The sequence below is a fragment of the Molothrus aeneus genome, chromosome 17 (assembly GCF_037042795.1).
Source record: "Molothrus aeneus isolate 106 chromosome 17, BPBGC_Maene_1.0, whole genome shotgun sequence".
NCBI lineage: Eukaryota > Metazoa > Chordata > Aves > Passeriformes > Icteridae > Molothrus > Molothrus aeneus.
The window spans coordinates 7,525,974-7,551,163 of record NC_089662.1 but is presented as its reverse complement, the minus strand read 5'-3'; the positions used below and the strand labels follow the sequence as shown (position 1 = coordinate 7,551,163).

The 25,190-nt window shown below is 42.8% G+C and overlaps 1 protein-coding gene across 1 annotated transcript; it reads right to left on the bottom strand.

Moving 5' to 3' along the window:
- Window positions 1–50: 50 nt before the first annotated feature.
- On the bottom strand, window positions 51–24,907 carry RPRD1B (regulation of nuclear pre-mRNA domain containing 1B). Its single transcript, XM_066561697.1, has 7 exons — window positions 24,661–24,907; window positions 23,076–23,205; window positions 21,899–22,032; window positions 15,801–15,913; window positions 13,871–13,997; window positions 12,633–12,808; window positions 51–2,522 (listed from the first exon to the last, which is right to left on the bottom strand). Exons 1-7 carry the CDS (start codon window positions 24,809–24,811, stop codon window positions 2,373–2,375), a joined length of 981 nt encoding a protein of 326 aa, XP_066417794.1. The 5' UTR covers window positions 24,812–24,907; the 3' UTR covers window positions 51–2,372.
- Between the last annotated feature and the right edge of the window lie 283 nt (window positions 24,908–25,190).

Sequence of the window (25,190 nt, the reverse complement as noted above, 5' to 3'; positions counted from 1 at the left end):
CCCAAACAAAACCCACAAGGTGCTGGAGCATTGAGGAAAGGACACTACTGTTCAATGACACCCTCTTTATTCAAAAATAGATATCTATGAGACATTTCAGAATATACTGCTGTCAAATGGCAGCCTATATGTCTAAATTAATTCCTAAGTCAATTAATATACAGATTTAAGCTTTTGTTAAAAAAGACACACTGTGGGTAAATCTGTTTAACCTTCAGAAAATGTCACCCAGTTCACCAGATGCCCTTTGCCCAAAAAGTAAAACAAATAAAATTAAAAACTACAAGACTTCATTTAAATTAAGCAAAATAAAACACACGCATATATTCAGAAAAAAAATCAAAACATTTCAATTAAAAAATAAAAAAGACAGACAACTCTCTCACAGATCTGCCCAAAACACAAACGTGAGATGCCAACACATTTGTCTACATCAGTTTTTGACAGTTTTTGTCCTATAATGGATACACATTCAATCAATGCTCAAAATAACTTGGTTTAACAGCCTCGGGGTAACTCTGTGAGCTGAATCAGGATGGAAAAGTCTTTTGGTTTGGGTTCTTGAAGTTTGGTGTTGGGGTTTTTTTTTGTTTGTTTTTCATTTTTGGCAAAAGCAGAGAGAATGTACAGTGTTTAATCTAAAGTATGGACCATAAAAGGCTGCACAGTCAAAGCGACTCAGGGAACACAGAGTTCTGCCACTGGAAAAATTCCTGTAAACTAAAGAGAAAAAAACATCTGTAGGCTGGGCAGTGAGGGTGCAAGGAGCATTAAAAAAGGACAAAAGGAAGTGTCAGTAGGAAAAGGACGTGAGCTTCTGAACAACTGAATGATCAAAAGATGCTGTGGTGGTGTTTGCTGTAACTGAATGCTGACCGGGCTACTGAACTGCCTGAAAAATAAATTAATGCGGAGCAGAACGAGCTTTGCATTTCTGCATTTTCTTCTCCTGGCTTTGACACCAGCTCAAAACCACAGGGAGGCACAGAGAGAGCATCTCAGCTCACTTCATCCTCTGTCTTACAAAACCTGTGTTACCAGATCAAGTGTCTCCAGAAACAGAACCTGCTTTATAGTGAGAGGTGCTAAATTTAAACAGAATTGTATCCAGATTGGAATGGTTCAGTGATCAGAGTCCAGCTTGTCACACCTAACACACAAACTGAAATGTAACTACACCCCTGGCAGCTAAAACACTAGCCAGCAACATAATGGAATTAAGAGCTTTTTAAATTTACCTTTTTTGTTTTTTACACTTTTCCTGATTATAAAAATCAACTTACAATCTGTGACACAAAATTAAGTACATCCTTCTAATATCTACATGCATGGACAGGGTACATGTGCATACAGGATATATGCATATATATGGGTCTATTTTCTATATAAATAAATATTTATACCACATTTAACATCTGTGCATCAGACAACTTCACTAAAGCTATGGAGAGAGTTTATATCATTGGATTTTCAGTGTAACCATCCTGAGAGCAGACCTAGCAGCGCCTGTCACAGGGACACCAGCAGCTGCCACACACCATTCCAGCCTCTCAGGTCATTAAATCAAAGCTTCCATTACCATCTGATTTCATATAATGAAGAGGAAAAATGTGGTATAAATCTAAGGTAGCTAGAACAAAATTTACTTCCACTCCCACTTAGGTAACATCCAGTTCTGCTTTGCTCAGCACAGTGTAACTTATGAGTCTATCTCTAATTTCACAAAGAAAAGCTGCTTATTTTTATTGCCTGTGACTTCAATTTACATCCATGCCAAATGAGAACTACCTTCACATCAGGCCACAGCATTATGAGGAACTGCAGGTTTAGGAACAAATCTTTCCCTGTACCATTGCTGAGCAGATGCTTCCCCTGACATGGCACAGGACTGGCATGCACACACATCCCTATGAGGCCCATGAGCCATTCCACTGCTCCCAGAGATGGGGCTCAGAAACCCAACTAAAACAGATGAGACTTATTCAGAAATAATACAATATTTGTACAGAGGGAAGATGCTGCACAGTCAACCTTCCTCTGGAAGCTTCCCAGGTATGTGTGTACATGATTCGTGATCTTTGTGGGGGTAACAAGTGCTAAGGGCAAACAGTAACTAAAGAGTACAGGAAAAGATGAGAGAAGTTTGCCTAAACAGACCACCCCCACTCCCTTTAGAGCTCACAAAACTCACTCCTCTTCCTCCCCTCCCGTGAGCCAGTGCACACAGAGAGGGTGAGTATGAGCAGCCAAGAGGTTCAAAGCAGGGTCTGCGAGGTCCTTCCTACTGCAGATCTTGGAAGACTGGACTTCCAGCCAACACCAGTCTTCTTTCTTCTGCTGGTAATAATGAAAACTGGGGCACATGGTTTGTTCTAGTCTGTTGAAAACAGGTCCCCAGCAGATGGCAGAGGTGCCAGACCTCCTGTGACATTGGGCAGCAGTGACAGGTCTGGAAGGCTCTGGATGTGAGATTTCAGCTCCTTGCGCACTTGGGTTACCCGAGCGAGCTTCTGTTTATATTCCTGAGGGAAAGAGACAAGGGAACAAAGATTAAGCACAGGTTAATTAACAGTGCTGTTAGTTAAGCCAGGAGTCTCTTCCAGGTGAGGACTCAAGGAAAGCAGCCAGGCCCTGCTGCTCTGAGCAACTGCTGGCATGACTGCGGACCCTGCCATCTGCCCCAAATTCACAGCCTGCCCACAGGCTCTGGCATCCCTAACTAATAACCCTGCCCTGCCTTACTAATTGTACATGTAAAATGTCCCCAAACCAGCACACACTAGGGCCTGATAGAGCATTTGAGAGAAGTGTCAGTGCAGAGTTGCTTTATCCTTGTGTTCTTCCCCAAATACTGACTCCCATCTGCTGCCAGAATGTTCCTGATACCCTTCCACTGCCAGAAGCCACAGGCTGAGGCACACCACAGGTATGCTGCCAAAACGCTCATTGCTTTCAAATGTGATCAATTCTCAACACTTAATTAATCCAATTTCCCCCTTTCAAGCTATTAAATCAAACCCAAGTTTTGGTTGTCAAACAGGGCCTCCTTTATGAGCTCACATTACAACCCTGGCATGGCAGGGACACCATGGAAACTTGTGTAGGACCACGGAATGTAAACCAGGGAAAGGCACATCCACACCAGCTACAGACATTAACATCTTCAGGATTTTATTACAGAGGAAAAAAGAGCAAGCTAAAAATCTCCAAAGAGGGAAACTTGAAAGTGGTTTTTCCACAAATGAGGTCTGGATTCAGTAGTAAAAGTGCAGTAAGGAATCCCTATCCATGTGCAGAAATTCCCCCAGATCTCAGAGACACCAGTGACTTGTGTTCCTAATGAGGAGAGAGAGGAGTTTGGACCCTGAAAATGGAAGAAAGAAAGAACTGTACCTTGGTCTATTCTGGTGAGAAGCCACTTATGAGCAGCCCAGCACACATCCAAATTATCCAATACAGAAGATTTTAATTAAAGAGTGTTTATGCAATTTTCAAAGTTTTGTGATTCTTTATATTCATGTAACAGTCAGAGAAGACAGCAACTGAAGGACTAAAACTCCAATAGCAGATAATTATTTTTAATGTGCCAGTCTTTACTCAACTACATGTGGCCTACTTTTCATGGCACCTCCAGAATGCAGGAAACAATGAGCTTAAGAAAAAAAAAATACACAGAACAGACTGCCACACAGCCAGCTAGAATATCAATTCACTTTTCATTTCTTAATTACTTGGCAAAGAGAACAGAAGTTTATATCTCTGAAGATCAAATGAAACTAGGCACATGTTTAATCAAAACATCTTTCTGAAGAGTTTACAACTTTAATCCAGACTTTCTAACCTTCTCAGTGATGGAAATTCTCTTCACCTTCTCCAAACATCAAAGCACAGCAGTTCCTGTGGGGTTACAAGCAAGGAGTTTACACTCTCTGTGTTTCATTATTTTGAATTAGAACAGTGAGAGCAGCCATCAATCGCAACAACTCCCGATACCCCTGCAATGGCTGTGTAAGTGCATCCCATAAATTTCCTGCCAGCACCAAACAGAAATGCCTTTTAACAGCCTATTTCAAACTTAAATCCTTTATGAGGCTCAGTGAGTTAATATAACCAAACACTTCTGTGAACATACGCAGGATACACAGTGAAATAATCAAGTCCAAACAAAGCCCTCCCAGCTCCATGAACTGCAGGGTGCTGTTCTCATGCCTAGAGAACAGCAACAAAAAAAACCACCTCAAGGTGCACACATTAATTTTGTGAGGATTTGTCTTGCTTTAATGAAAGAGAATCAGGAAAAAAGAATGTACCCACAGCCCTAATCACACTCTTTTGGGAATTCTTAAATAGTGAAACAAGTCGAGAAACTCACGAGATGAAGACAGAGAATAAAAACAAACCCCCCAGATTCCTTGGCATTAATAGAGAGCAGCAGCAGATAAAGAGGGATGCCATGGAGGCACAGCATTCCAACACTTGGGATTCTCCTCCAAAAGCATGTGAGAGCCAACGCTGGGGATAGGGAGAGAGTGCCCAGAGTGCCCAGCTCAGGGCTGGCACACCCCCAGCGCTGGAGATGGAGACAGCAGCACCCCAGCTCCTGCACACACAGCAGAGACTGCAGGAACATCCACTGAGCTCCAAATGCTGGCACAGAGAAGGTGGAAGAGGCTGGACTTGGAGATCCACAGAAAACCATCTTTAAAATATTTTAAAATCCATAATTCACACCATTGTCAGGGAGTGATGGATATCAAGCCAGGAAAGAATGAGCAGCACTTCCTCCTCAAGAATGCCAAACTGTCAAGAGCAAGTATCAGCAGGTGTTTCTTTCTTCTGTAGTAATTCCCACTAAAGATAGGAACAAAAAAAAAAGAAGGGCAAGGCAGTTGGCAAGTCCTCCAGGTCTGATAAATGGGCAGTGAAGATGAAAAGAAGTTGCAAATTCCAGGCATATGCCAAGAAAATACCTCAAATATGGCTTGAATTGCCAAGATCCACACAAAACAATTATGGATTTATGGATCCAATTATAGATCCAGAAAAAACAATTATGTAAAACCAGGTACAACCTCCAAAGAAAGACTAATGTCCTGCCATTTTCAGGCCAAAACTGACCAGGATCCATCACTTCTTATAGACAGTCAGGGCTGGAATGTGATGGCCTTTGAGCTGAAGATGATTTGCATGACCATTAGAGTTACATTAGATGCAAAGAACATTCCTCTCCCAAGAGAGCCACTTAGGGGAGGGAGAATCTTGCCAATGACTTCCTTGCCTGACAGCCCAGTTCCTATAAAACACACTGACAAATTAAGAACCACCAAGATGTGTCCAAACCACACTGCTGCTAGCAAACACACAGACTTAGGAGCAATTCTTCTGCATATTAACAACACCAACCTGCTTCCAAATTCACAGTTAACAGCTTCAAGTGTTTAGGAAAATATTGCTCTTAGCATGTCCTTATTTTCAGGGATACTCTACATTGAGGGCTACATGGAACACTGAGTTTTCAGAAACATCCTCCCAGTTTGAACAGAGACTTTTGTATGCACATGATGACAAAAAATAAACATCAAGTCACCTTGAGAACGACATTCCTTTCAATTCTAAGTAATTCCACCTTACTAATAAGTAAATGTAAGTATTATCTAGTCAACACCAAAGGCCTAAATCCTACTTGCTAAAAACCAAACTGAAAAAATAAGACAGAAAAAATTCTCATAAGGAAGAGGCAGCAACAGCCCCCAAACCAAAACTGGCTCAGAAAAACATCAATAAATTCAGGAATGGAAACTAAGGGAGTAATCCAGAAACCAAGATTTCCTAGAATAGATGAATACTTACTGGATAGATTGGATACACATCACAGAGCATGGCAGGAAACTGCTCTATGCTTAACCCTCTCCATCCCTCTGGGCCTGAGATGCTGTGCTGATTCCTGGCAGAGCTGTCAAGGAGTGGAGAGACCATGAGCCAGAGCTGGGACAGGGAATGCTGGCTGCTCCCCTCAAGAATACACAGCAGCAGAGCCACTGAACCCCCTTCCAGCTTGAGGGCTTTGCTTTTTCCACAAGTTCTGGACATATTCTGCAACACAGGACTCTGGAAGCAGGTTTTATAGGCAACCATGTTTTTCACATAGCCCATGACATGCCTGGAAACTTCACCTTGCAGATTTTTCTACAAGGTCCTCCCACTCCATGAAACTGAACAACACAAAGTCCAGTTAAGAAGCTGCTGCTTTCCGAGGCCTTCGTTTGTACTCTGTGTTGAGCTGATTGTCTCACTGCTCAGTAGGTTTATATTAAGATTAATAGTATTTGGATGCTATTTGCTTTTTTTAGACAAAATAATGAGACCTCTGCTGTAAGCAGGAGTTTCAGGATGATAGAGGAAGAAACTGGCTCTGTGCCACACGGATGCTTTTGCTAATCAACATTTCCTTTCAGTGCATGGCGTTCTACATCCTCAGTGGCCAAGAGAATTAGATACTCAGTCCTTGAAACAAATGCAAAATCAGAATTAGCCACTGCTGAATGAAGCTGACACAGTGTTTCATTCCAAAGCAGCCATGCTTGAACATTATAGAACTGGCTGTAATCAACATGACAGGAAATTCATCCTGAGCACTGCTGCGTGGCCTGGTTCACCTTGTCACGTTCCACAGCAGAGATTTCAGCTTATTTTGGCTCAGAGTGTGTACTGGACACGTCCTCTCCTGCGCAGGGTCGAGCAGGAACATGCTGTAAGTCATCACAGCAATTGCATCTGCTGAAAAAACATCTAGCTAAGCATTAATGAGAATTTGGAAAGTGAATAAGAAGAGCAGCCGGTCAGGCGCAGTTTTGATATGATGCAGCTTGAGCCAGCTGTAGGAAAGCAGAAGACTACAAACAAGCCAGGGGAAAAATGCATCAGAGGTTCAGCAGGAATTTGGAGAGTATGTAGTGAAGTGAGAAGTCTGACAGCCATGTGATTATATGTCCAAGTAAAACCTCTCTTTAAAAACATTAAATATACCACAGTACTGCAGCAGGCTGATTAGGTATTCCTTACCTTCTGCTCCTTGCCACTTAACCTCTGCACAGTACTTTTAAAACATATTCACTAGAAAAAGAACAGAAAGGAAAACTTCTGCCATTCCACAAGCTCATTGGAGCAGAACCCTCCTCAAAAGCAAAGTGAAACCAAATGCCAGGGTGAAACCAGGTTTCCTCATTCTGCAGCAGCACTAAACCAGAAAATCTGAGGTTTTATCTGAAAGATGCAGTCCAGGAATCAGAGCTTGAATGATGTATTTCCTTACAGAGTCTTCAGTTCATTTTCAACCTTAAATTTGTTCAGTCTTGCTCTTTTAAATTTGACAAGGCTTTTTTCTTCATCATTCATCACACTTCAGCAGAGATGGTGTTTTTGCTTGTGGCAGAATTACGTGCTCTCAAACCAGAACTCGTTTCCTTGCTCTCCTCTTTGTTTAGGACAACAGAAGAGGCAGCAGTAGAGGAGCAGCATTTCTCCACCTGCTGGGAATGCCTCAACCTCTGCAATGCTCAAAAGCTCTCAGAAGAAGCCCAGCCTGCTGCCACTGTATGATGGACAAAGTCACCATTGCATTTGCCAAATAACCTTCCAGAAATAAACATTGAGAGGGGTACAATTGATGTTCACCATAAAAATCAACATCCAGGGCACAAGCCAACAGCTACATTCACCTCTCCAAGCATCTTAATGCTTTTCTAGCTAAGCAAGAGAGTGGTCAACACTCATTCACTTCACTAAAATGCATAAAAACATGGTATGTTAATATTGTATTATTTTTATTATATGTAATACTTTTATTGTTTAGTATTATTCTATTTGCAGCACAACTGTAATTATAAATATCTACAAGCACCTACAAAATGAAGGAACTGTATCTTTCCATTGTGCAAAGAAACACAGCTGTTGCCTCGAGCCATACATGGCCCAACAAACCCACATTCCCTGCAGTTGTGAGCTCACATCCCTACAGAACAGCCTGAGCTCTTGCCCCACATGCAGAGGCACCAGTGGCTCACAGCTGGCCGGACTGGTGCACAGCCCAGCATTTCTTGCCCCATTAGTCACCAGTTTGGTCCTACAGACCCAGGTCTGGCACTGTCTGGGTGCTCCAAGCTCACGATCTCCCTGCCAGGGTGGCAGAGCTGACCCCACTCTGCTGCTGACCCACAGCCACTCCTGCTACTTCACACGTGTGAAATAATGACAATTTTGTTTCCTGGCAGGAGCCCTAAAATTTCATCTCCTATTTCACTGTCTAAACCACTGAAATGAATATACCACAGAACCCAAGAATTCCTGTCTGAAGGAAGCAGCAGCCACAAAGCCGTGCCAACAGGGACACACTACAGAGACCCAGGCAGTGGAAGCAGCACAGCAATAAACTGCCTATTAACCCACTGAACTAAATTGTATTTCAAGAAAATGTATAGTGCTGGGCAGTCCAGAAAACCTCAAGTGAGAATGCACTTCATCCCTCAGAGATGCATTATCAAAGAGGGTTTGCAAATTTGTGTGGGCACGGCATTAACAAACACCTTATTAAAGGTGCCTTGAAGCCATGAATATTAAAACTCACAAACACCTAAAAAACCCCAGAGCCCTCAGCAGGACTCTAAGTGACAATTTTTCAGCTGCAGCCAAGAATCAGAATATTTCCCCTAAGCTGGATCTTAAATACAGTATGTTCTTTAGATTTATAGCTGCAGACATGTAAGCACACTTCTTTGAGTACATACACTGCTCCACCCACGCTGCCTGTGTTACACTGTTCCTCATGTCACCTTCCACCAACACAGATACAGAAGGTATGTGGAAGAATTACCCTCACTGACTGCACATCAAACCAAAAATTCTGACTGCACAATCTTCTATTTTTTCTGCCTCTTCTCCCCATCAGATCAAAAAAACCCTCCCTCCACTCACTCTAGGTTTCCTACTGACAGTAGTTATTTCAGGTTCCTATGAAGCTTCTACACAATTTGCCATTTCCTGGGTTCTTCCAGTCTCCTCTGTTTACCTGACTTTACTTTACACCTGCCTGGTACACCAACAGGGGATGTTCTCTCCCCACTGCATTTCCATTTTACACAAACTAATTCCCTGAATTTTTTCTCCTTGCCTGCCATGCATTCCAGAAGAGTGCTCTGACTTCAAAAGACAATTCTCCTTGAAGTTCTGCAGGCTCAGGTGCTTGAGGACAAAAAACCTCCCCAGCTGATTGTGCTCAGTAATTGTAATGGTGCAGCAATGGCCAAAAATAACACAAATCAGGAAACTTCCATTGGAAGTTCAATACTACTGTGAGATACAAGGACACATCTCATTCTTATAGAAACAACAGCTCCTGCTTCTACGCCCATCTGAAAGTGGATTTTATTTCCTGTCATCTGCTATGGTGAATGTCCAGGCCACCTCTGATCTATCCCTGGCAAGGAAGATCAAACTGCAGCTGCAGTATCGAGCCCACAACTGCTGAGCAAGATGAAGCACTATTTTAAAAGAAATTCAGTGTTCAGCGGTTGAATGACAGTATCCCCCACACCCTTCAGGAAGTTAACATGAGGAATACTTACCTTTGAAGATATATGCCTTGTTATAGGCTCTTTAGTATCAATTTGGGGCCAGCTGATTTTAGTGACTGATAGAATTAAAGAAAATCTACCTTCTTAAGTGCTCTTAGACTACAGTCAAAATATCACAATACCACTCCCAGGATAAAGGAATCCTAATTATTACACTTTGATTTTTTCCATTGCTACCCTAAAACCAGAGTTTGTCCATATGTTATGATCTTCAGGCTCTGTTACAGCTTTCTCCCTTCAAATCACCAGTGCTGCTTTGCCTCTCACTGTTTCAATCCCTACTCATGCCAGCTGTGTCCATGCTGATGTGTAATTCCTTTCCAAAGCCTCAGCATGCTCCTCAGCAGTGTCCCTCAGTTAAACAGCCTTACTGCAACTGATGGCAAGAGCTGTGTCACAGGGCTTTGACATGCAGAGTATTCTGAGTATTAGCCCACAAGACACAAACATACTGAGTTTATGTATGTTTTGACAATTAGCTGTTTCATGAGGGACACGATTAACAGGATTAGTAAACAACTGCAGCTCTTTAGACCATAAAAGCTGCTTTTCAAAAAGACACAGATTAGCTGCTTTCATTGCTATCTCAGTGAAAGACTTTGTAAGTAAATAAAATACAAAAACATCCAGAGTAATTTCCAAATTAGGTATTTCCATCTCTTAAAATATAGCCCTGACTTTTATTTGTCAGAAGCCCCTCTACCCAACCAACAGCCTTGGCTGGATGAGGATGGTGAAGTAAACAATCCATCTTCCATCCAAACACACCCTCTCATCTAAGTCAGGAAACTTAGAGGAAACTTCCTTAGCACAAGAGGAAAATCTCAAAGTACCAAAGATTCTGGAAAAGATACTTCAAGAGAGCAAAGCCTACAATTAGTAGATATTTAAAATTAGATTGTTTTAAGTTATTTTCTCATTTCAGACCTTGCCTGAGTAAATGTTTTGGTTTTTAATACATTTTTAATTGTTACAAGTTTCAGATCCTTCTAGTAAAATGCTTATTAGCACTACAAAGAAAAATACAGGCTTATCAATACTGTGAGAACATCAAAGACTCAAATAAAACTGATAAGCAGATCTGGCCTGCCTTATCTGTAACCAGCATCTTCCACTGTTTATTAACCCTCTACAAGGGCAGAACAATGGAATGCTGTAATCAGGCAAGATCCCTCACTGAGGTTTGAGAGCTGACAGGAATATCAATCGTGCCTCATGTTCACTGCTGGAGAGGCATTTCCTGCAACTCTGTTTACACTGCTACAGCACTGAGGCCCTCTTGTCTGGCAGAATGACAAAGATGCCAACTAAACTGATACTTAATAAGATCCTAATATTTAAATAGGATCATTCTTTATTTTCTAATGTAGTGAAGAATGGCGTTTACACCTAATAGTGTGCAAGCAGCCCGTCCCATTGCCATCAGCAGGATTACAAGCATTAACAAAGCAACTCAACCAGCAAAACACTTAATTTTCAGGGTTACATTTCTGCCTCTGCCAGAGTTACAATTTTCAAGTAACATTCTTTAGCAAAAGGATATTTTCCAAACAAAAAACCTCCACGATTGTCACAACATTTCAGCTAATGCATTAGAAATTTTAATTTCATGTTGTCATTATGGATTTCTCTGTTTCAAAGTCTCAAGCTGACTCAAAATTATTAATTGTTCTGGACCTTTTAAAATATTGTTGCGCAGCATTTTGCTACCTATAGCAGTATGTATCATTTAGGTATTTTTTTTACATACACATAGGTGTCCTTAAAGCAAGAAAAAAACCTCAAAACCTGACCCAAGACTTCCACAGAAAATAAATCAGTTGCCAAAAGACATTTGGTTTCATGGCATCATCTGTATCCACATCTAAAAGTGTTTTTCTGACTCAGTCATAAGACTGATGCTATGCTTGAAGAAATTCAGTCACAAGGCATTGAGAAACTCCAATATAAACACAGGCAGAGAAAACACTCAAAATGAATTTTATCTGGGAACAATGTTGCCGAGCTGTCAGAGGAGGAGGTTTGCCATGAGAGTAAACAGAGACTGCAATTGCTGCAGCTCAGTCTCCTTCCAGGAGATTTTGTCCTCCACATCCCCTCCCATCCCACCCCGCAGCAGCTGCTCATCACCAGCACGGCGGTGCAGAGAAGCCCTTAATGTGCCGCCAAGGGGCAGTTTAGCAGATGGCAGAGTGACATACAACCACAGCCATTAATTAAACTCCTCGCTAGTCCCACAACGTGCTGCTGAAAGAACTTCCACGGAGAAGGCACATTTCGGATAAACAGTTGTAAACAGCTGGCTGCACAGCCTGAGCAAGGGGGCTCAGCTCAGCCCCAGGCTGTTTTAGGGTCCTGCCCTCCCTGTTCAAAGGAGCTGTACAGGAAACACAAGTCATTGTCTTTCACTACCAGCCCCATTTACACTGCACCACAGAAGCTGTGGGTAAGTGGCTGTTAAAGGATGCAGAGCAGAAGATCTGGCTTGAACTGCTTCCCCTAAACAAGCAGGGGTTCAAGAAGCAGATGAAGGATACCTAATCATCAGGAAAATAACAAAAAACCCAAGCAGTATAAAAAAAAAACTCAACTAATTATGGCAAAGGGAGGTTAATTTTTTGAAAAAGGTTAATTTTTTGAAATTTTGTCATAACAAAATAAGCTATGTGTTAGGCAAGTCTATTTTTCTTTAAGAAGTAGAGAACTCTGGGCTTTCCAGGTGCATTGAGACATCTAGACTAAACATCAGGACAGATGTGCACTCTGCAGATCTGACACCGCTTTCTTACCCGTTTTTCTCCAAGTGTAAAGACAACTAGAACCTAGAGAACCTAGAACCAAAAGTAAAGGCAGGACCTGGAATCAAATGTAAAGGCAGGACCTGGAACTACGTAAAGGTAACACCCGGAATCATCTCCCCTCTGGAGAAACCCATAGATTAGGAGTCCAGGGCGAGCGTTTGGTGAGCCAATTGCTCTGCCAGCTCCAGTAACAAGCACTCACCTCCAGTTTCTTCTCCTTCTCCGTGAGCACATCCTTCTGGTTCTGGGTGTACTCGATGAGCATCCGTGCCAGCTGGCGCCGGTCCTCCAGCTCGGCCGCCAGCCGCCCGTTGTACTCGGCCAGCAGCAGGCACGCCTCGTCCACCGTCTTCGAGAGCCGCTCCGCAGCCTCTTTGTCTGCGTGCAAAAGTGTTGGGTGATTTAGAGGACAAAGTTTAAAACTTCCAATCGTTGACAGAAGGGCTGCGATTCACGAGCCGCAGGCACAATAACATCTTGTTCGTAAATATACCTCTGGCTTGACAGGAAAATAAGGGCTGTTATCACAGGGGTAACAGGAAATAGGATGTACACCCTTTGTGGGCTGTATTTTAGACACTGACATAACTGACTGCATTTAATCTTTGCAGAGATGTCAGTGAAAGCAGGGAGATAAATCTATGAATAGTAAGCCTCTATGAACAGGTTAATTAAAATGTTAGAAGTACCTTCAGGTAAACAAATCGGGTGGTTTCTACATTTAAACACTGTGTGCACTTGGTAATTCCTCTTATATAGGAGCAATTTCAAATGTATTGACAAAATCTAAGAATTTAACACAGTCCAGTTGGACACTGTAAGAATATATTATGAACGGCCAAATAAGTGATAATTCATAATGAGTTCTAAATTAAAACTACCTCCAGGAACAAGAGTCAAATCAGTTCAACCTCTAAATGCTTCTATTAAAATTACTTTTCAAATGCAATTGCAGAAGTTAATTTAAACAAAGACTGACAGATTAACGGGGGTAGAAATTTGCCTTTTCTATAGCAATCAAGGACTATGTGTGTACTCAGCAGTCTGGTAAAACTTGAAAATATATCAATCAAGGACTATGTGTGTGCTCAGCACAGTCTGATAAAACTTCAAGATATCTTAACAGCTGAGGTGTTTAAGAGCAAACACATCCACTTGAGAACTCTGGCTCGATTTCCTTTATATTCTTGTAAAATGCTGATGATTCTCTCAAAGTACAAAAGCCTCAGTCCAAGCCAAAAAAAGGAAGCAACTATGTAAGTTTTATCTTCAGTGTTAGTCACAGGATTGCTATCTGTTAATTACCCCAGAACTACAAAGCAAGGACACAAAAGCAGGAATTCACTCCACCATACATTGTGATTATTAGAAATCAAAGCGTGGGTTTTTTTTTTTAAGTTATTCTTTGGACCCATGTTCATTCATCTTCCAGTCTCATACCTGTAATTTTCTCCAGTAATGAAACATCTTGAACTTCCTGAGGCAGGGAAGCAATTTTTTGCCGCACTGTTGCATCTCCTGATGCTGCATTTTCCAGGTCTTGTAGGGCTTTGATCAAATCCTCAGTCTACAAGTGAACCAACAGTAAAACCAGGTAACCTTAACCACATCCACTTCCCAGGGATGTGGTCACTGCAGAGGAGCTCACCCACCTCTGAAAGGCACCATTTGAGGAATATTTTCTTCAAGTAATTTTTAAACCTAACACAAGGAGTATTCATTGAGTTTACACTATCCCAGTGTTTAGCTCCTCCTGCATAATTACAGCAGGGCCATCCTTTTCAAGGCTCTGCAGTGGGAAACTTCTCAGTCCAATTAAGAAAAGTGATCATTTAAGACATAGCTGAGAAGGACCTGACCACACCAGTCTGAGAGAACCACCAGCCCTGTGTGCTGCCCCAAGCTGGGACTGAATCTTCCACCCAAGCATCCCTGACAGTCTCTGCCTCTCTGGAGTGTACAGGCACCATTTTGTTCTGTTCTAAAGCTGCATTCTGACAGAGCAAAAACACCTAACACCAAATTTCCATCAGCCCAAACAAAACTATACTAAATTTCCATCATGACAAGGTTTAGAATTCTGTAACTTGCTACTGACTATAAACTCCAATGATGACAAAAGCTTCTCCCACAAATCAAACTTTGTAATCTCCTGATTTTGCAAAGCCATGGCTGTCCTCACCCAGCTTCCTGCAAGCACACAGCTTTCTGCAACTCAAATGGGCCTCTTGATGTGCCCTCAGCTCATCTCTCAGCTGGCTTTAGTGCACTGAGGAAAAACGTGTCAGTTTGAATTAATTCACTCAAAATGCAGCCAAACTTTAAAAGGACGTGGATGAGGAGAGCTCTAGGAGGACCATCCCTGACACATTGTATTTCCTCCTTGCTCAAAAAAAATTTAAACAGAGAAACTCCCTGAACAGGAAGAACAAAGTGTTGCTTTTTTGTTTAAAAAATTCTGAAGTAGGGGAGGTTTTTGAAACAGAACACTAGGTATAAACACAAGCACTGATTTTTAAACTACAGTTCAATAGTTTGTAAGCTATTGAAAACACTAACAGATTTTAAATAAATATTTTCTTAATCTGAAAAACAAAGAGGTCCATTACCTAATATTTACTACTTCCTTGCAAACTGCAAATGATTTCCAGCAGTGACAATGTTTATAATCAAGAGAAACCATAAACTGCAAGGCATCTGGAGGTAAAACAACAACAAAATTTTCGCTTATTTCCTTGACAACTGTTATTTATTTTTATTTTTCAATGTTTACAGTTTACCAGATGGATGGTGTAATTTTTTATCCCCTTCAAATAGGCTCTGGGTTAACATATGTTCATTCTGTAGCCTCAAATGGCTGCAATGATTTTCTATTTCATTCCAAATATTTCCACACCAGTAACATGGAGCCTCTAAAGTCTTCAGTGCTGGTTTTCCTACCAGTTCCATACAAATATAACAAATGTTATGCTGTATAATAACTTACAGAAAGATATGGCCTATGAAAGAAAATTGTGTATTAACTGTTCACAGCTTTAGGTTTTAGAAGCTACACATTGATTTTGAGAAGAATTTAAAATATGGCCTGTTCTTCTAGCAGTCCTTTGGGATTCTCTCCTGGCAGCACTACTCAGACCTTGGGTTAGATTACTGGGAATTGCTCAGAAGTGACACACTATTGCAGTAGGGAAAAGGAATCTCTTGCATTTCACATGGACTTCTCAACCTCAAACTGCATCTCGCCACTAAACCCATTTCACTTGTTGTCAGCTCCACCTTGTGGCTGTGACACAGGGGAGGTGGCTGTGACACATGGGTGGTGGCCCTATGGCTTCCAGAGCTCCTCCCAGGCTCAACCCATCCCACATACCAGCAGTGGCCCAGCACTGGGGTCTGGGGGTGAGTAGCTCCCAGGGTAATCATCATCTTCCTCCTCTTGTATTTGCTGGAAAGTTCGCTTTAAAGATTTCTTCTCCTCTGCAACTGAAGACATAGAAACAACTCATTTGGATGCCAGATCTGCCCACATTAACTATCTCTACTTCAAAGAATTACACCAGATGGATGCTCTGATGATTAAGCCCTCTAGGGGATGACCACAGCTGGACTTTAATGTTGGAATCATATTCCAAACACTCAAATGCAAAACAGTAATAAAAGATTGATTTCTTCCTCCCGTGTATCTCTGTACATGCCAGCCTGAGGAAACACGAGCAGTGTGCTCTTCATGTGTTTGTGCCTCTCACAATGAAAGTAGGAAAGACAAATAAATGTGCTATTTGTCAATAAATTACAGACTTCAACCCTCAGATGCTCTGGCTAACACTGAGTGTACAGGTGAGGATTTCTACCAGTAGAAATGAAGCACTGAGGTGTACACAAGGTACTGAAGGTACACAAGGACAGAAGAATTTCAAGTTATCTTTCTGCATTAATTATAGGCTCCCTGTGGTCCCACAATCAACACAGCAATTGCTCATTATTCAACCTTCCACTCTTTCATCAAAATGAGGGCTTCAGGACAGTTCTGTGAAACTACAACTCCAAGATGTGACAGCAGCAACACCAAAGCATGAACTAATCTCCAAGCAGGTAACCTGCAACACTTCAGAAACAGGGATGCCATAAAGCAAGACAGCATTAGTTAAATGAACCTCAGCATGGCAAACATTAGCTTGAAAGGGAAGAGACAGTTTATTTAAATGAGTCAGAAGTCTTAATGAAGCTTTTGATCCAGTCACAGAACCTTCAAAAGAAGGTAGAACATTTTTCAGACTTGCCACCAAAGATAATAAGATATGGGGTAATTTGTAAGAAATCTTTGGACAGTCTTAAGAACGTCCATTCAATGAAATCCAGTCTTGCCAAAATAATCTGTATATACTTTGATACACAGGAAGAACCAAGATCACTCCATTTAAAACAAAACCAGACTGTCCCATTCTAATGGGGAACCAAACAGAAAGGTCTGTCCTTAAATGCAGAGTTCTGCCTGCCTTGTCAGGTAGGACATATGAATAAACATCATTCTAATGGAGAGAAATGAGAGGAGCTGTTACATCCTGCTCATTGGGGAAAGAGCTGAACAACCTTCCCAAGGCAGACACAAATACATCTGTCAGAGGACAGACTCACTCAATGGAAGGCAAAGCAGCACTCAGAAGATACCCCAAACCAAAGGAATTATTAATGTTTGATAGAACAAAGCTACCTAGGCTAGGAAAAGGACAGCCAATTATTGCATGTATCCAACTGATGTATGAGTGCTTGACAATCTGACTGACAACCAGTGATGCACCAGACCAAGGAAAACAGCTGCTGCCCACTGAGGTCTGTGAGAAACACGAGCTGGGTTGAACAGGAGATGAGCAGATGAGAAAGTGGGCAAAGAGAGCATTTAAAATTACCCAGCCCAACACAAGAGGTCATCAGTATTTATCACTTGTGTGTACTTATCATAAAATAATTAACCAACAGAGGATAAACCTGAGCCAACAACAGAAGAATGCATGACCACAGCGATCACACAAGTGAAATTAAATTGAGAGCTGGGATTCAAATTGCTGAAGAGTTATTCCTGCTGTGTTGCCAACTGGTCTATCACAAGACACAGCATTACACTTGCTCACCACTCTGACACAGAGGATTCAGAATTCATTGGATATTCCATCTGAACAAGGCCACATGAGTCTGACTGCAAGCACTCTGAAATCGGTGATGCTGAGCACCTGCAAACCTAGACAAAAGTCACTGGAGAATTCTAGAAACTCTTTCTCAATTTCATCAAACTAGAAAAAAACCCCTTTGCTTATTTGCAAACCCAGGAGCATATGGAGCAAAAAGATCTCTGAAAGAGAACAGAAGCACAGCACAGATACACCCTGCCTGGGTAACTTAACAAAACCTGCCAGCCAGGGGTAATTTAACCATCACAGTCTACACTAGCAGAAAAACGTGTCAAATCCAGCCAGAGAAGGGGAAAACAAGCACTGAGAACATGCAGAACTGATCAGAATGTAATACATAACCAAAACAATCAAGATATCCTTGTAGAATACAGACTGCTTCTTCCATGAAAATCATGAGCCCACCTCAACATGGACATAAAGAAGCCAGAGAAACCCCAATGAAGTCAGCTCTCCCCCTCTGCTGTGCTCTTCACGGAAATTGAACTCCTCCCAAAAATCCTCCAAAGGGCAAAGCACTCTCCATTTCTCCAAAACAACAGACAAGTGCTCTCCTCACAGCTGTGAAGTGACACTTCAGGCTGCTGTTACCTTGCTGTTGCAGAGTCCACAGACACCAGCAAAAACATCTCTGCACCAACTTTTATGCTGCAAACCATCTCAGCTGGCTTGAGGAAGGTTACAGTGTCCAAGGCCTTGCTGACAACTATGAGCTTTTCCTGTCAGCTGGACACCTGAGGCATCTTCCCAGCTCAGGTGCTCACTTTCCTGTTCTCAGTTCTTGATGCCTGTTCAGAGGCAAACAGGCTTATAATGAGCCAGCACCCCCTGCAACCACTCCAAACCCTTCTCTCTTTGGGGTAGATTATTTATGGTTGCTGAAGCTCTCATTACAATATATATTTGTTGGCAGCCTCTCCTAGGGTAAGCCCAACTGGAGCTGAGCTGCTCCAAAACCATACCCAGCCCTGTGTCCAGGTGCCTTCATTTCAGCTACCCTCAGAAGCCTCCCTGCCTGCTCTCCTCTCTGTTCTTCTCCATATTTTAAAACAAGTCTGACTTTCTGCACCAGAATTTGCAACATAAACACAATGAAAGCAGTTGGGGAGCATCTCAGTTCTGTGTTAAGAGTGACACACTCCTACATCACAGCACATTCAAGGACCTTCTTCAACTGCTTGTTACAAAGACAACAAAAAGAAAACACATCAGCTATATCGGTTGTATTGCCTGAAGGGTTTCACATCAAACCTTTAAGACCTACTTTTTCCAATCTTTGAGAGAAATGGGGGGCTTTTCTCTTCCCTATTGCTTGTGAAAAGAAACATTCTAATAAAAATGAGATTAATGAGAAAGCAAATACAAGCTTAATGAATACATTTAGAGATAAAACAATGTATCAATATTCAAAAGCTCATTTCCATGCATATGCATATCTCCTTAACGAACCCAAAAGACTAAAATCTGGTAGTCAGCTGAACCACTGAGCAGTCAAACCAGGGAATACAGTGCTTAGAAAGGGTTGGTTTTCTTACCCCTCTGTCTCTCTGAAGGGAAATCAGCTCTGCTCCACAGCAGGAGCTCAGCATGTGCAGACAACTGAATTGCTGTGCATTACCCAAGGCCTTGCTACTGACAAAACAAGAAACAAACTGTACCACTGAAACACTGACTGATGAGCATTAAGAATGTATTTCCTCACTGATACAGGACTCCACTGCACTTTGGCAAGTCACACAACTCTAAGTGATGCTCTCAAGACAAGCAGAGTTATCCTTCTCAGAGAGAAGCACCCATCAGCCCAGGAATTTAAGACACTGCAGTATGAAAAATAACAGAGAACTACCTGCACTGACCTGTTGCTGTACCTCAGGCTGAAGGAAAGAATAGTTGTTATCAGAGCACCAGGTGTTATCAACAGCACCAGATGCCCTTAAGGACCTCCAACATTCTAACAGCACAGCTTGTACCAATCTACAGACACTAACATTGCCTATTTCTCAGCTGTGTCTACCTTGGGAGTCCACAAACCCAGCAAGCCAGAAAGGCTTTGGAGGAGCACTGGACTATGATTTTCCACATTTACAACGATTGTTCTATCTGTAAACCAGGACACCTTAATCTACATCTTGCCTCTGTTCACCTGTTTGAAAATGGAATACAGTAACCACAAAAAAGCCTTCTGCAACTCACCAGAAACTCAAGCACCAATTTATGTCAGAAATCCATAAAGCCCCCAAGTGAATCTAGCTCTTACCATCAAGAAGCTAATTTGCACACATGTCAGTCAAAGCAAGGAAAAAACCCACAGGATAATTCTGCTGAATCCTTCAAATTTCTTTTTGACCATGAATTGACAGGGCAGTAACATTCACACTCATGCAAAAGCCTGAACCTTCCTTCAAATAAAAGATACTACATTAATATCTCTAATTACCCAGGCAAATCTAAGTTTCTTGCCAAGTGAAGCTGTGCACACAGCAGCTCTTCAAGGGTTTGTATTACTCCACTCTGCTTCCCACAGACAAAGATCTGTTACTCTTAGGAAGTTTAATTCTGTACAAATGTTTTTTAAGTTGAGAAGACAACAGCAGCAGAAGTGGTGGATACCATCAGCCAAAGGGAAAGGACAGTGAGGGACAGCTGGTTGCCAAATGACCAGGAACTAACACATGGTATCAATTATCAATGCCTTTAGATTCAAAGTTAAACACTTGTGAAACACCTACCCAGGCACACTAAATTAAAGTTTCAAATCCTCAGTTAATCAGGTCAGGGTTATCAGGAGTGTAAATTCTGGCTTTTGATAACACACAGGTGCCTCATTCACTGCACCCAGACAAGAGGAACCCCAACATGAGCCAGTTAATGCAGAGACTGTTCACCTTCACCCCCCAGAGCAGACTCCCTCTGGCTCCATAGAGATGGGATAACCCCTTTAGTCAGGGCAGTTGGGTCACGATATTTGGGGGAAAAACTGCAAAACTCATCTTCCAAAGGGGATACCTCAATCAGGGGCAGGTGGAAGGGCACTGGTGTGAGCTGCTAAAGCATCCATCCAGCAGTTCTGCACAAAGCACGTGTGACAAAGCACAAAGCTATAGCCAGAGATGTCTTCACATGCAGATCTCATCTATGCTCATATCTTATAAATTCTACATTAAATACCAACTCAATCAGGCCTTGTTTTCAGCACCTAAGAATGGCATAAGAGCTTTTTACTAATGACCAAGCCAACTCTCTCACATCATCAGAACTCTGTGGGCAATAGAAAAAATATGACTAGAGCAGCAATGTCATTGCAGCTCATTTGAAGAGACTGACACTTCATAGAATCATAGAATGGCTTAAGGGAAGGGACCTTAAAGGCCACCTCATTCCAACTCCCCTGCCATGGGCAGGAACGCCTGCCACAAGCTTGCTCAGGGCCCCATCCAACCTGGACTTGAGCACTTCCAGGAATGGAGCATCCACCTCCTTCAGCAGTAAGGTGGACAAATATTCCTTTAACCAGAACACTCTTGATTTTTAATGACCCTCACCTTCCATAGTTGAGGCATCCCACTGCTCCCCTCTATCCACTGGAGCACTACCAGTGAAACACCTCGAAGTGCTACAGAAGAGGCAAGATCTGCCAAAGCAGTAAATCAAAGCACAGTAAACACAAGCTTATGCTCAGTTTCTCACAGGTTTCATGCAGTAATAAGGTTATACCTGTGATGTCCTAATGATATTAAATTATGCAAAGTTAGAGTTTTCTCCAAATGACATCAGCTGGTGGAAGAAAATAAGAGACCAGACAAGCTTCTGGGGCATATATTCCAGACTTCAATTATTCAAAACTCCTTTCTGCATCATAGTAAAATAGAGTAACTATGGAAAACAAAACAATTAATATGAGAATGAAAGCACTAACAGTATTGAATAAGACACTCTAATAACCCAGCTGAGCAGTCTCAGAGATGCAGAGTAGGACACTTGATTTGAGGTGGACACACCAGTTCCCTGCATGACTGACTTGCTTTCACCCCAAAAGGCAGCCCTGGAGCACTGAACCTGCACAAGCAGCCCCAGACATCACACCCAGTTAAGCTCACTGCCAGCCCCAAGACGGCACACCTGCAAACCAGAACTGAGGGTTTAATGAAAATCACACTTCTCAACACAGTCCTGAAGAATCTCCTCAACCAGCTCTGGCAACAGCTCAACTCCTCACAGTAATTGCAGTGAAACATGCACCAATTTAAGAACAAAACACACATGAGAAGCAATATGCATTTACCTTTTGTTTGGGGGCTGTTGGAGTCTTCCATAGACAGTTTGAGCTGCTGGATGAACTCACTGCCATACACACTCCTCTCCTGCCAGATGTTCAGCAATCGTTCCAAGGGCTTCTTGCAGCCCTCGTCTGCCTCTCTGTTCAAAGATTGGGAAATCATTACACTTCAGCTGATCAACACTCCTTATGTTTTCAGAGAGCATCTTCCAAACTGGCAGCTGCACCAATTGCAATATGTGAACATTTGGAGAGAATCTTGCTCATGTTGTCTGAAACAAACTGTGCAAAACATACTTGTGGCCAATTTTCCCCTTTATTTGACCTAAAGATTGCCTGGAAGTCTCCCACCATTCCCACCTCAAAGTAAGGGCAGGAAAGCTGTGAAAGAAGAAATCTGCTATCATTCAGAATTTGCAACAAGAGTTTATAAAAAACCCTGAGGCTGACAAGTTTACAACTCTGAGTATTAACTTTAAACAGCTGTTTCAGCCAATAACACCCCAATTAAAAGCAGGTTGATTGGATCATTAGGCACTTAAATGCACTCAGAGCATGCTCTGACAGTCAGACAGCCCTCCAGAACAAATATCCAGAGCATTAATGTTGTTTAGCTGAGGTAACAGGATTTATTAAGCCATTTAGACACAATCTTAAATAAACAGCAGTGCATTTTTTGTAAGGTGGTGCCTGCATCACTTCTCCCCTTTTAACTATGAAATTCTTCCTTCCTCCAGCAAGGATATTACTGATCAGGTATGCACAAAGAAACTGCTCAAACCAGGAGGCTGGTGAGAGCCCAGTGACCCAAAACATCAGCTCTTTTAAAATCTTTTGACAATGGGGCAGAGCCATTCATTATGTGGCTTTAACAAACACACCCAACTGCTCAATTCCACTGCTCATAAACAGATCTGCCAGATCTTTAGGTAACAATTGAAATAAAGTCTGTAGGAGCTTCACAAACATGTAAAGCTGAGAAGGACTGGGTCGCACACACAGTTACCCATTTACACTAAACAGTCCCCAACCACAAAGCAGTCAGGATCCAATCTCTACTACAGAGACAATACAAGCATGCCCTAGACTTAAAAAAAAACCAATAAAATCCAATTGAATTAAGCTTTGAATTACAGGAATGCAAATTCCTAGAGAGGAAAGCTGAAGAAATACAGCAACATACCTGGCAACGTGAGAAAATGCATCCACGAGAACAGATTCAAATTCCCTGGTAAATTCAGGGCCTTTCCTCTTACTGTTCTGGATGACATCGTTTGCTAAATATAGGAAAGTAAGTTTCCTACTTGATTTTGCTGAGAAAGGAAAAAAAAAAAGAAAAAAGGAAAAAACAAAAGGAGAGTTTGTATTTATTTCTTGTTTCTTTCACCTGGAATCATTAACAGGGCTTTCAAAGTTGTTGATAGTTGTTTAGCTTTGCAGTCTAAAAGCAAAGTTCAAAACATTTCCATTTTACCAAAGGAAATCAGGGGCTTTCAAGTAGTTCTCAATATCCTCACTTCTGCTCTTTTCTAATTAATTCATAAAACAAACATGAGTTTAATGCTTTTTGTGCACAGTGACACCTGAACTCTGAAAAACCAATAAATTTTAAACATAATTTTAAAAAGCTGTTCTAACCCATCAGCAAATTAATAAACCAATTAGTTTATTTTTTATTAATTAACTTCAGGAAAAATACTCGAATAAAACAGTGTAACTCAGAATGAGTAAAACTGTAGGAGAAAGCTATTATGGAGACTCAAAAATTTTCCAAACAATGCTCCTAACATCAAATTTCTTCAATACACCTTAAATTTTCCTATTTTGACACCACCAGTTTCTGTATCAATATAGCCAGAATTAGTCGGTTTCACTGTTCCCCCAACAAAAAACAACACATCGAAGGCAGAAAACAAAGGCGCTCATTTCCACAACAGGGCAAAGGCAGATCTTCAAAAACTCATGAATAAACTACAAATGGCAAAAAGCAGCAATCACATAGAAGACAGCCCAGCTGCTCCAAGGGGCTCGCAGTGCTGGTGTCCGCAGGGGAATGGTGACACTGGCTGTAGCTGGGAACAGGGCATCCAATCCCAGAATGGTCTGGGTTGGAAGGGACCTTAGAGATCATCTCGTTCCTAACCCCTGCCACTGGCAGAACACCTTCCACTAGGCACTGGCAGTCTGCCTTGACTTCAGGATGAAGCCATCTGGGAAATCACCTTTTGTTAATCTGCAAGGAAAACGCGCACAAAATGTTTCTGGCTGATAGCACCAAAGAGTTTTATAGACTTCTACAACTACTTTTTCTTTGCTTATCTCCTCTCACTAATTCTGTAACGGGCGAGCTGTATGAATTCAAACCCAAAATTTAAAAACGGAGCCAAACAGCCACAGCACTTCCAAGTCTGCCTCAGCACAGTCAGGGGAACGTAATTCGTACATCTCTTGTTTTACACCCGCCCAGAGCTGAGCATCCCCTCCCTCTCAACCCACGCTTGGCTGTGCCTCCGTCCTCTGCCTTCCCCAAACCGCCGCCGGTATCAGCGGATACTCCCCTCACACGTGGCGTTCCCCCCAAAGTTTAGTAAACAACAACACAGCGGCCAAACAGCGCCCAGGCTCCCACGAACTCCCGGGACACCAACTTCTCCCGGGGCCGGCCCGCGGAGCTCCGCCAGGAGGAACCGGCCGCGCTCACCGGCAGCTCCGTTACCTCAGGGCAGGGGCTGCCAGAGCGGCCCCCGCCGGACAAACCCCCCGCGCACCTTTGCGGAGCTCCCGGTGCCACACGGCGACGATGGGCCCCGCGTGCTTGCGGTGGTGGATGAGCCACAGCGAGAGCGTCTGCACGCTCTGCTGCGAGTTGCTTAGCTCCGACAGCTTCTTCTCCAGCGCCGACTCCGAGAAGGAGGACATGGGGCCGGGGCTGCTCCGCCCGCGGGGGGGGCGCGGCGCGGCCTCACCGACAACAACCCGCCGGGGCCGCCGCCACAAGATGGCCGCCCGCGCCCTGACCCCGCCGCGGGGCGAGGGGCGGCATCGTACGGAGCGCCGGAGGGAGCCGGGCCGCACGGCAGGCGGGCTCCGCGCATGCGCAACCATCCTCGGCGCCTGCGCACTGTGAGCACTCGCGATTTTTCTCACAGCGCCTGCCCAACCCCGCGGGAGTTTTGTGGCGCTGATAGCCCCGTTAGTTCAGTGTCACGTGTCTACCGCATGCGCCTTGCGGGCACCCGACACTTTTCTCACAGTGCCTGTCCCACTTCGCGGGAGCTTTGTGGTGCTGGTACTGCGG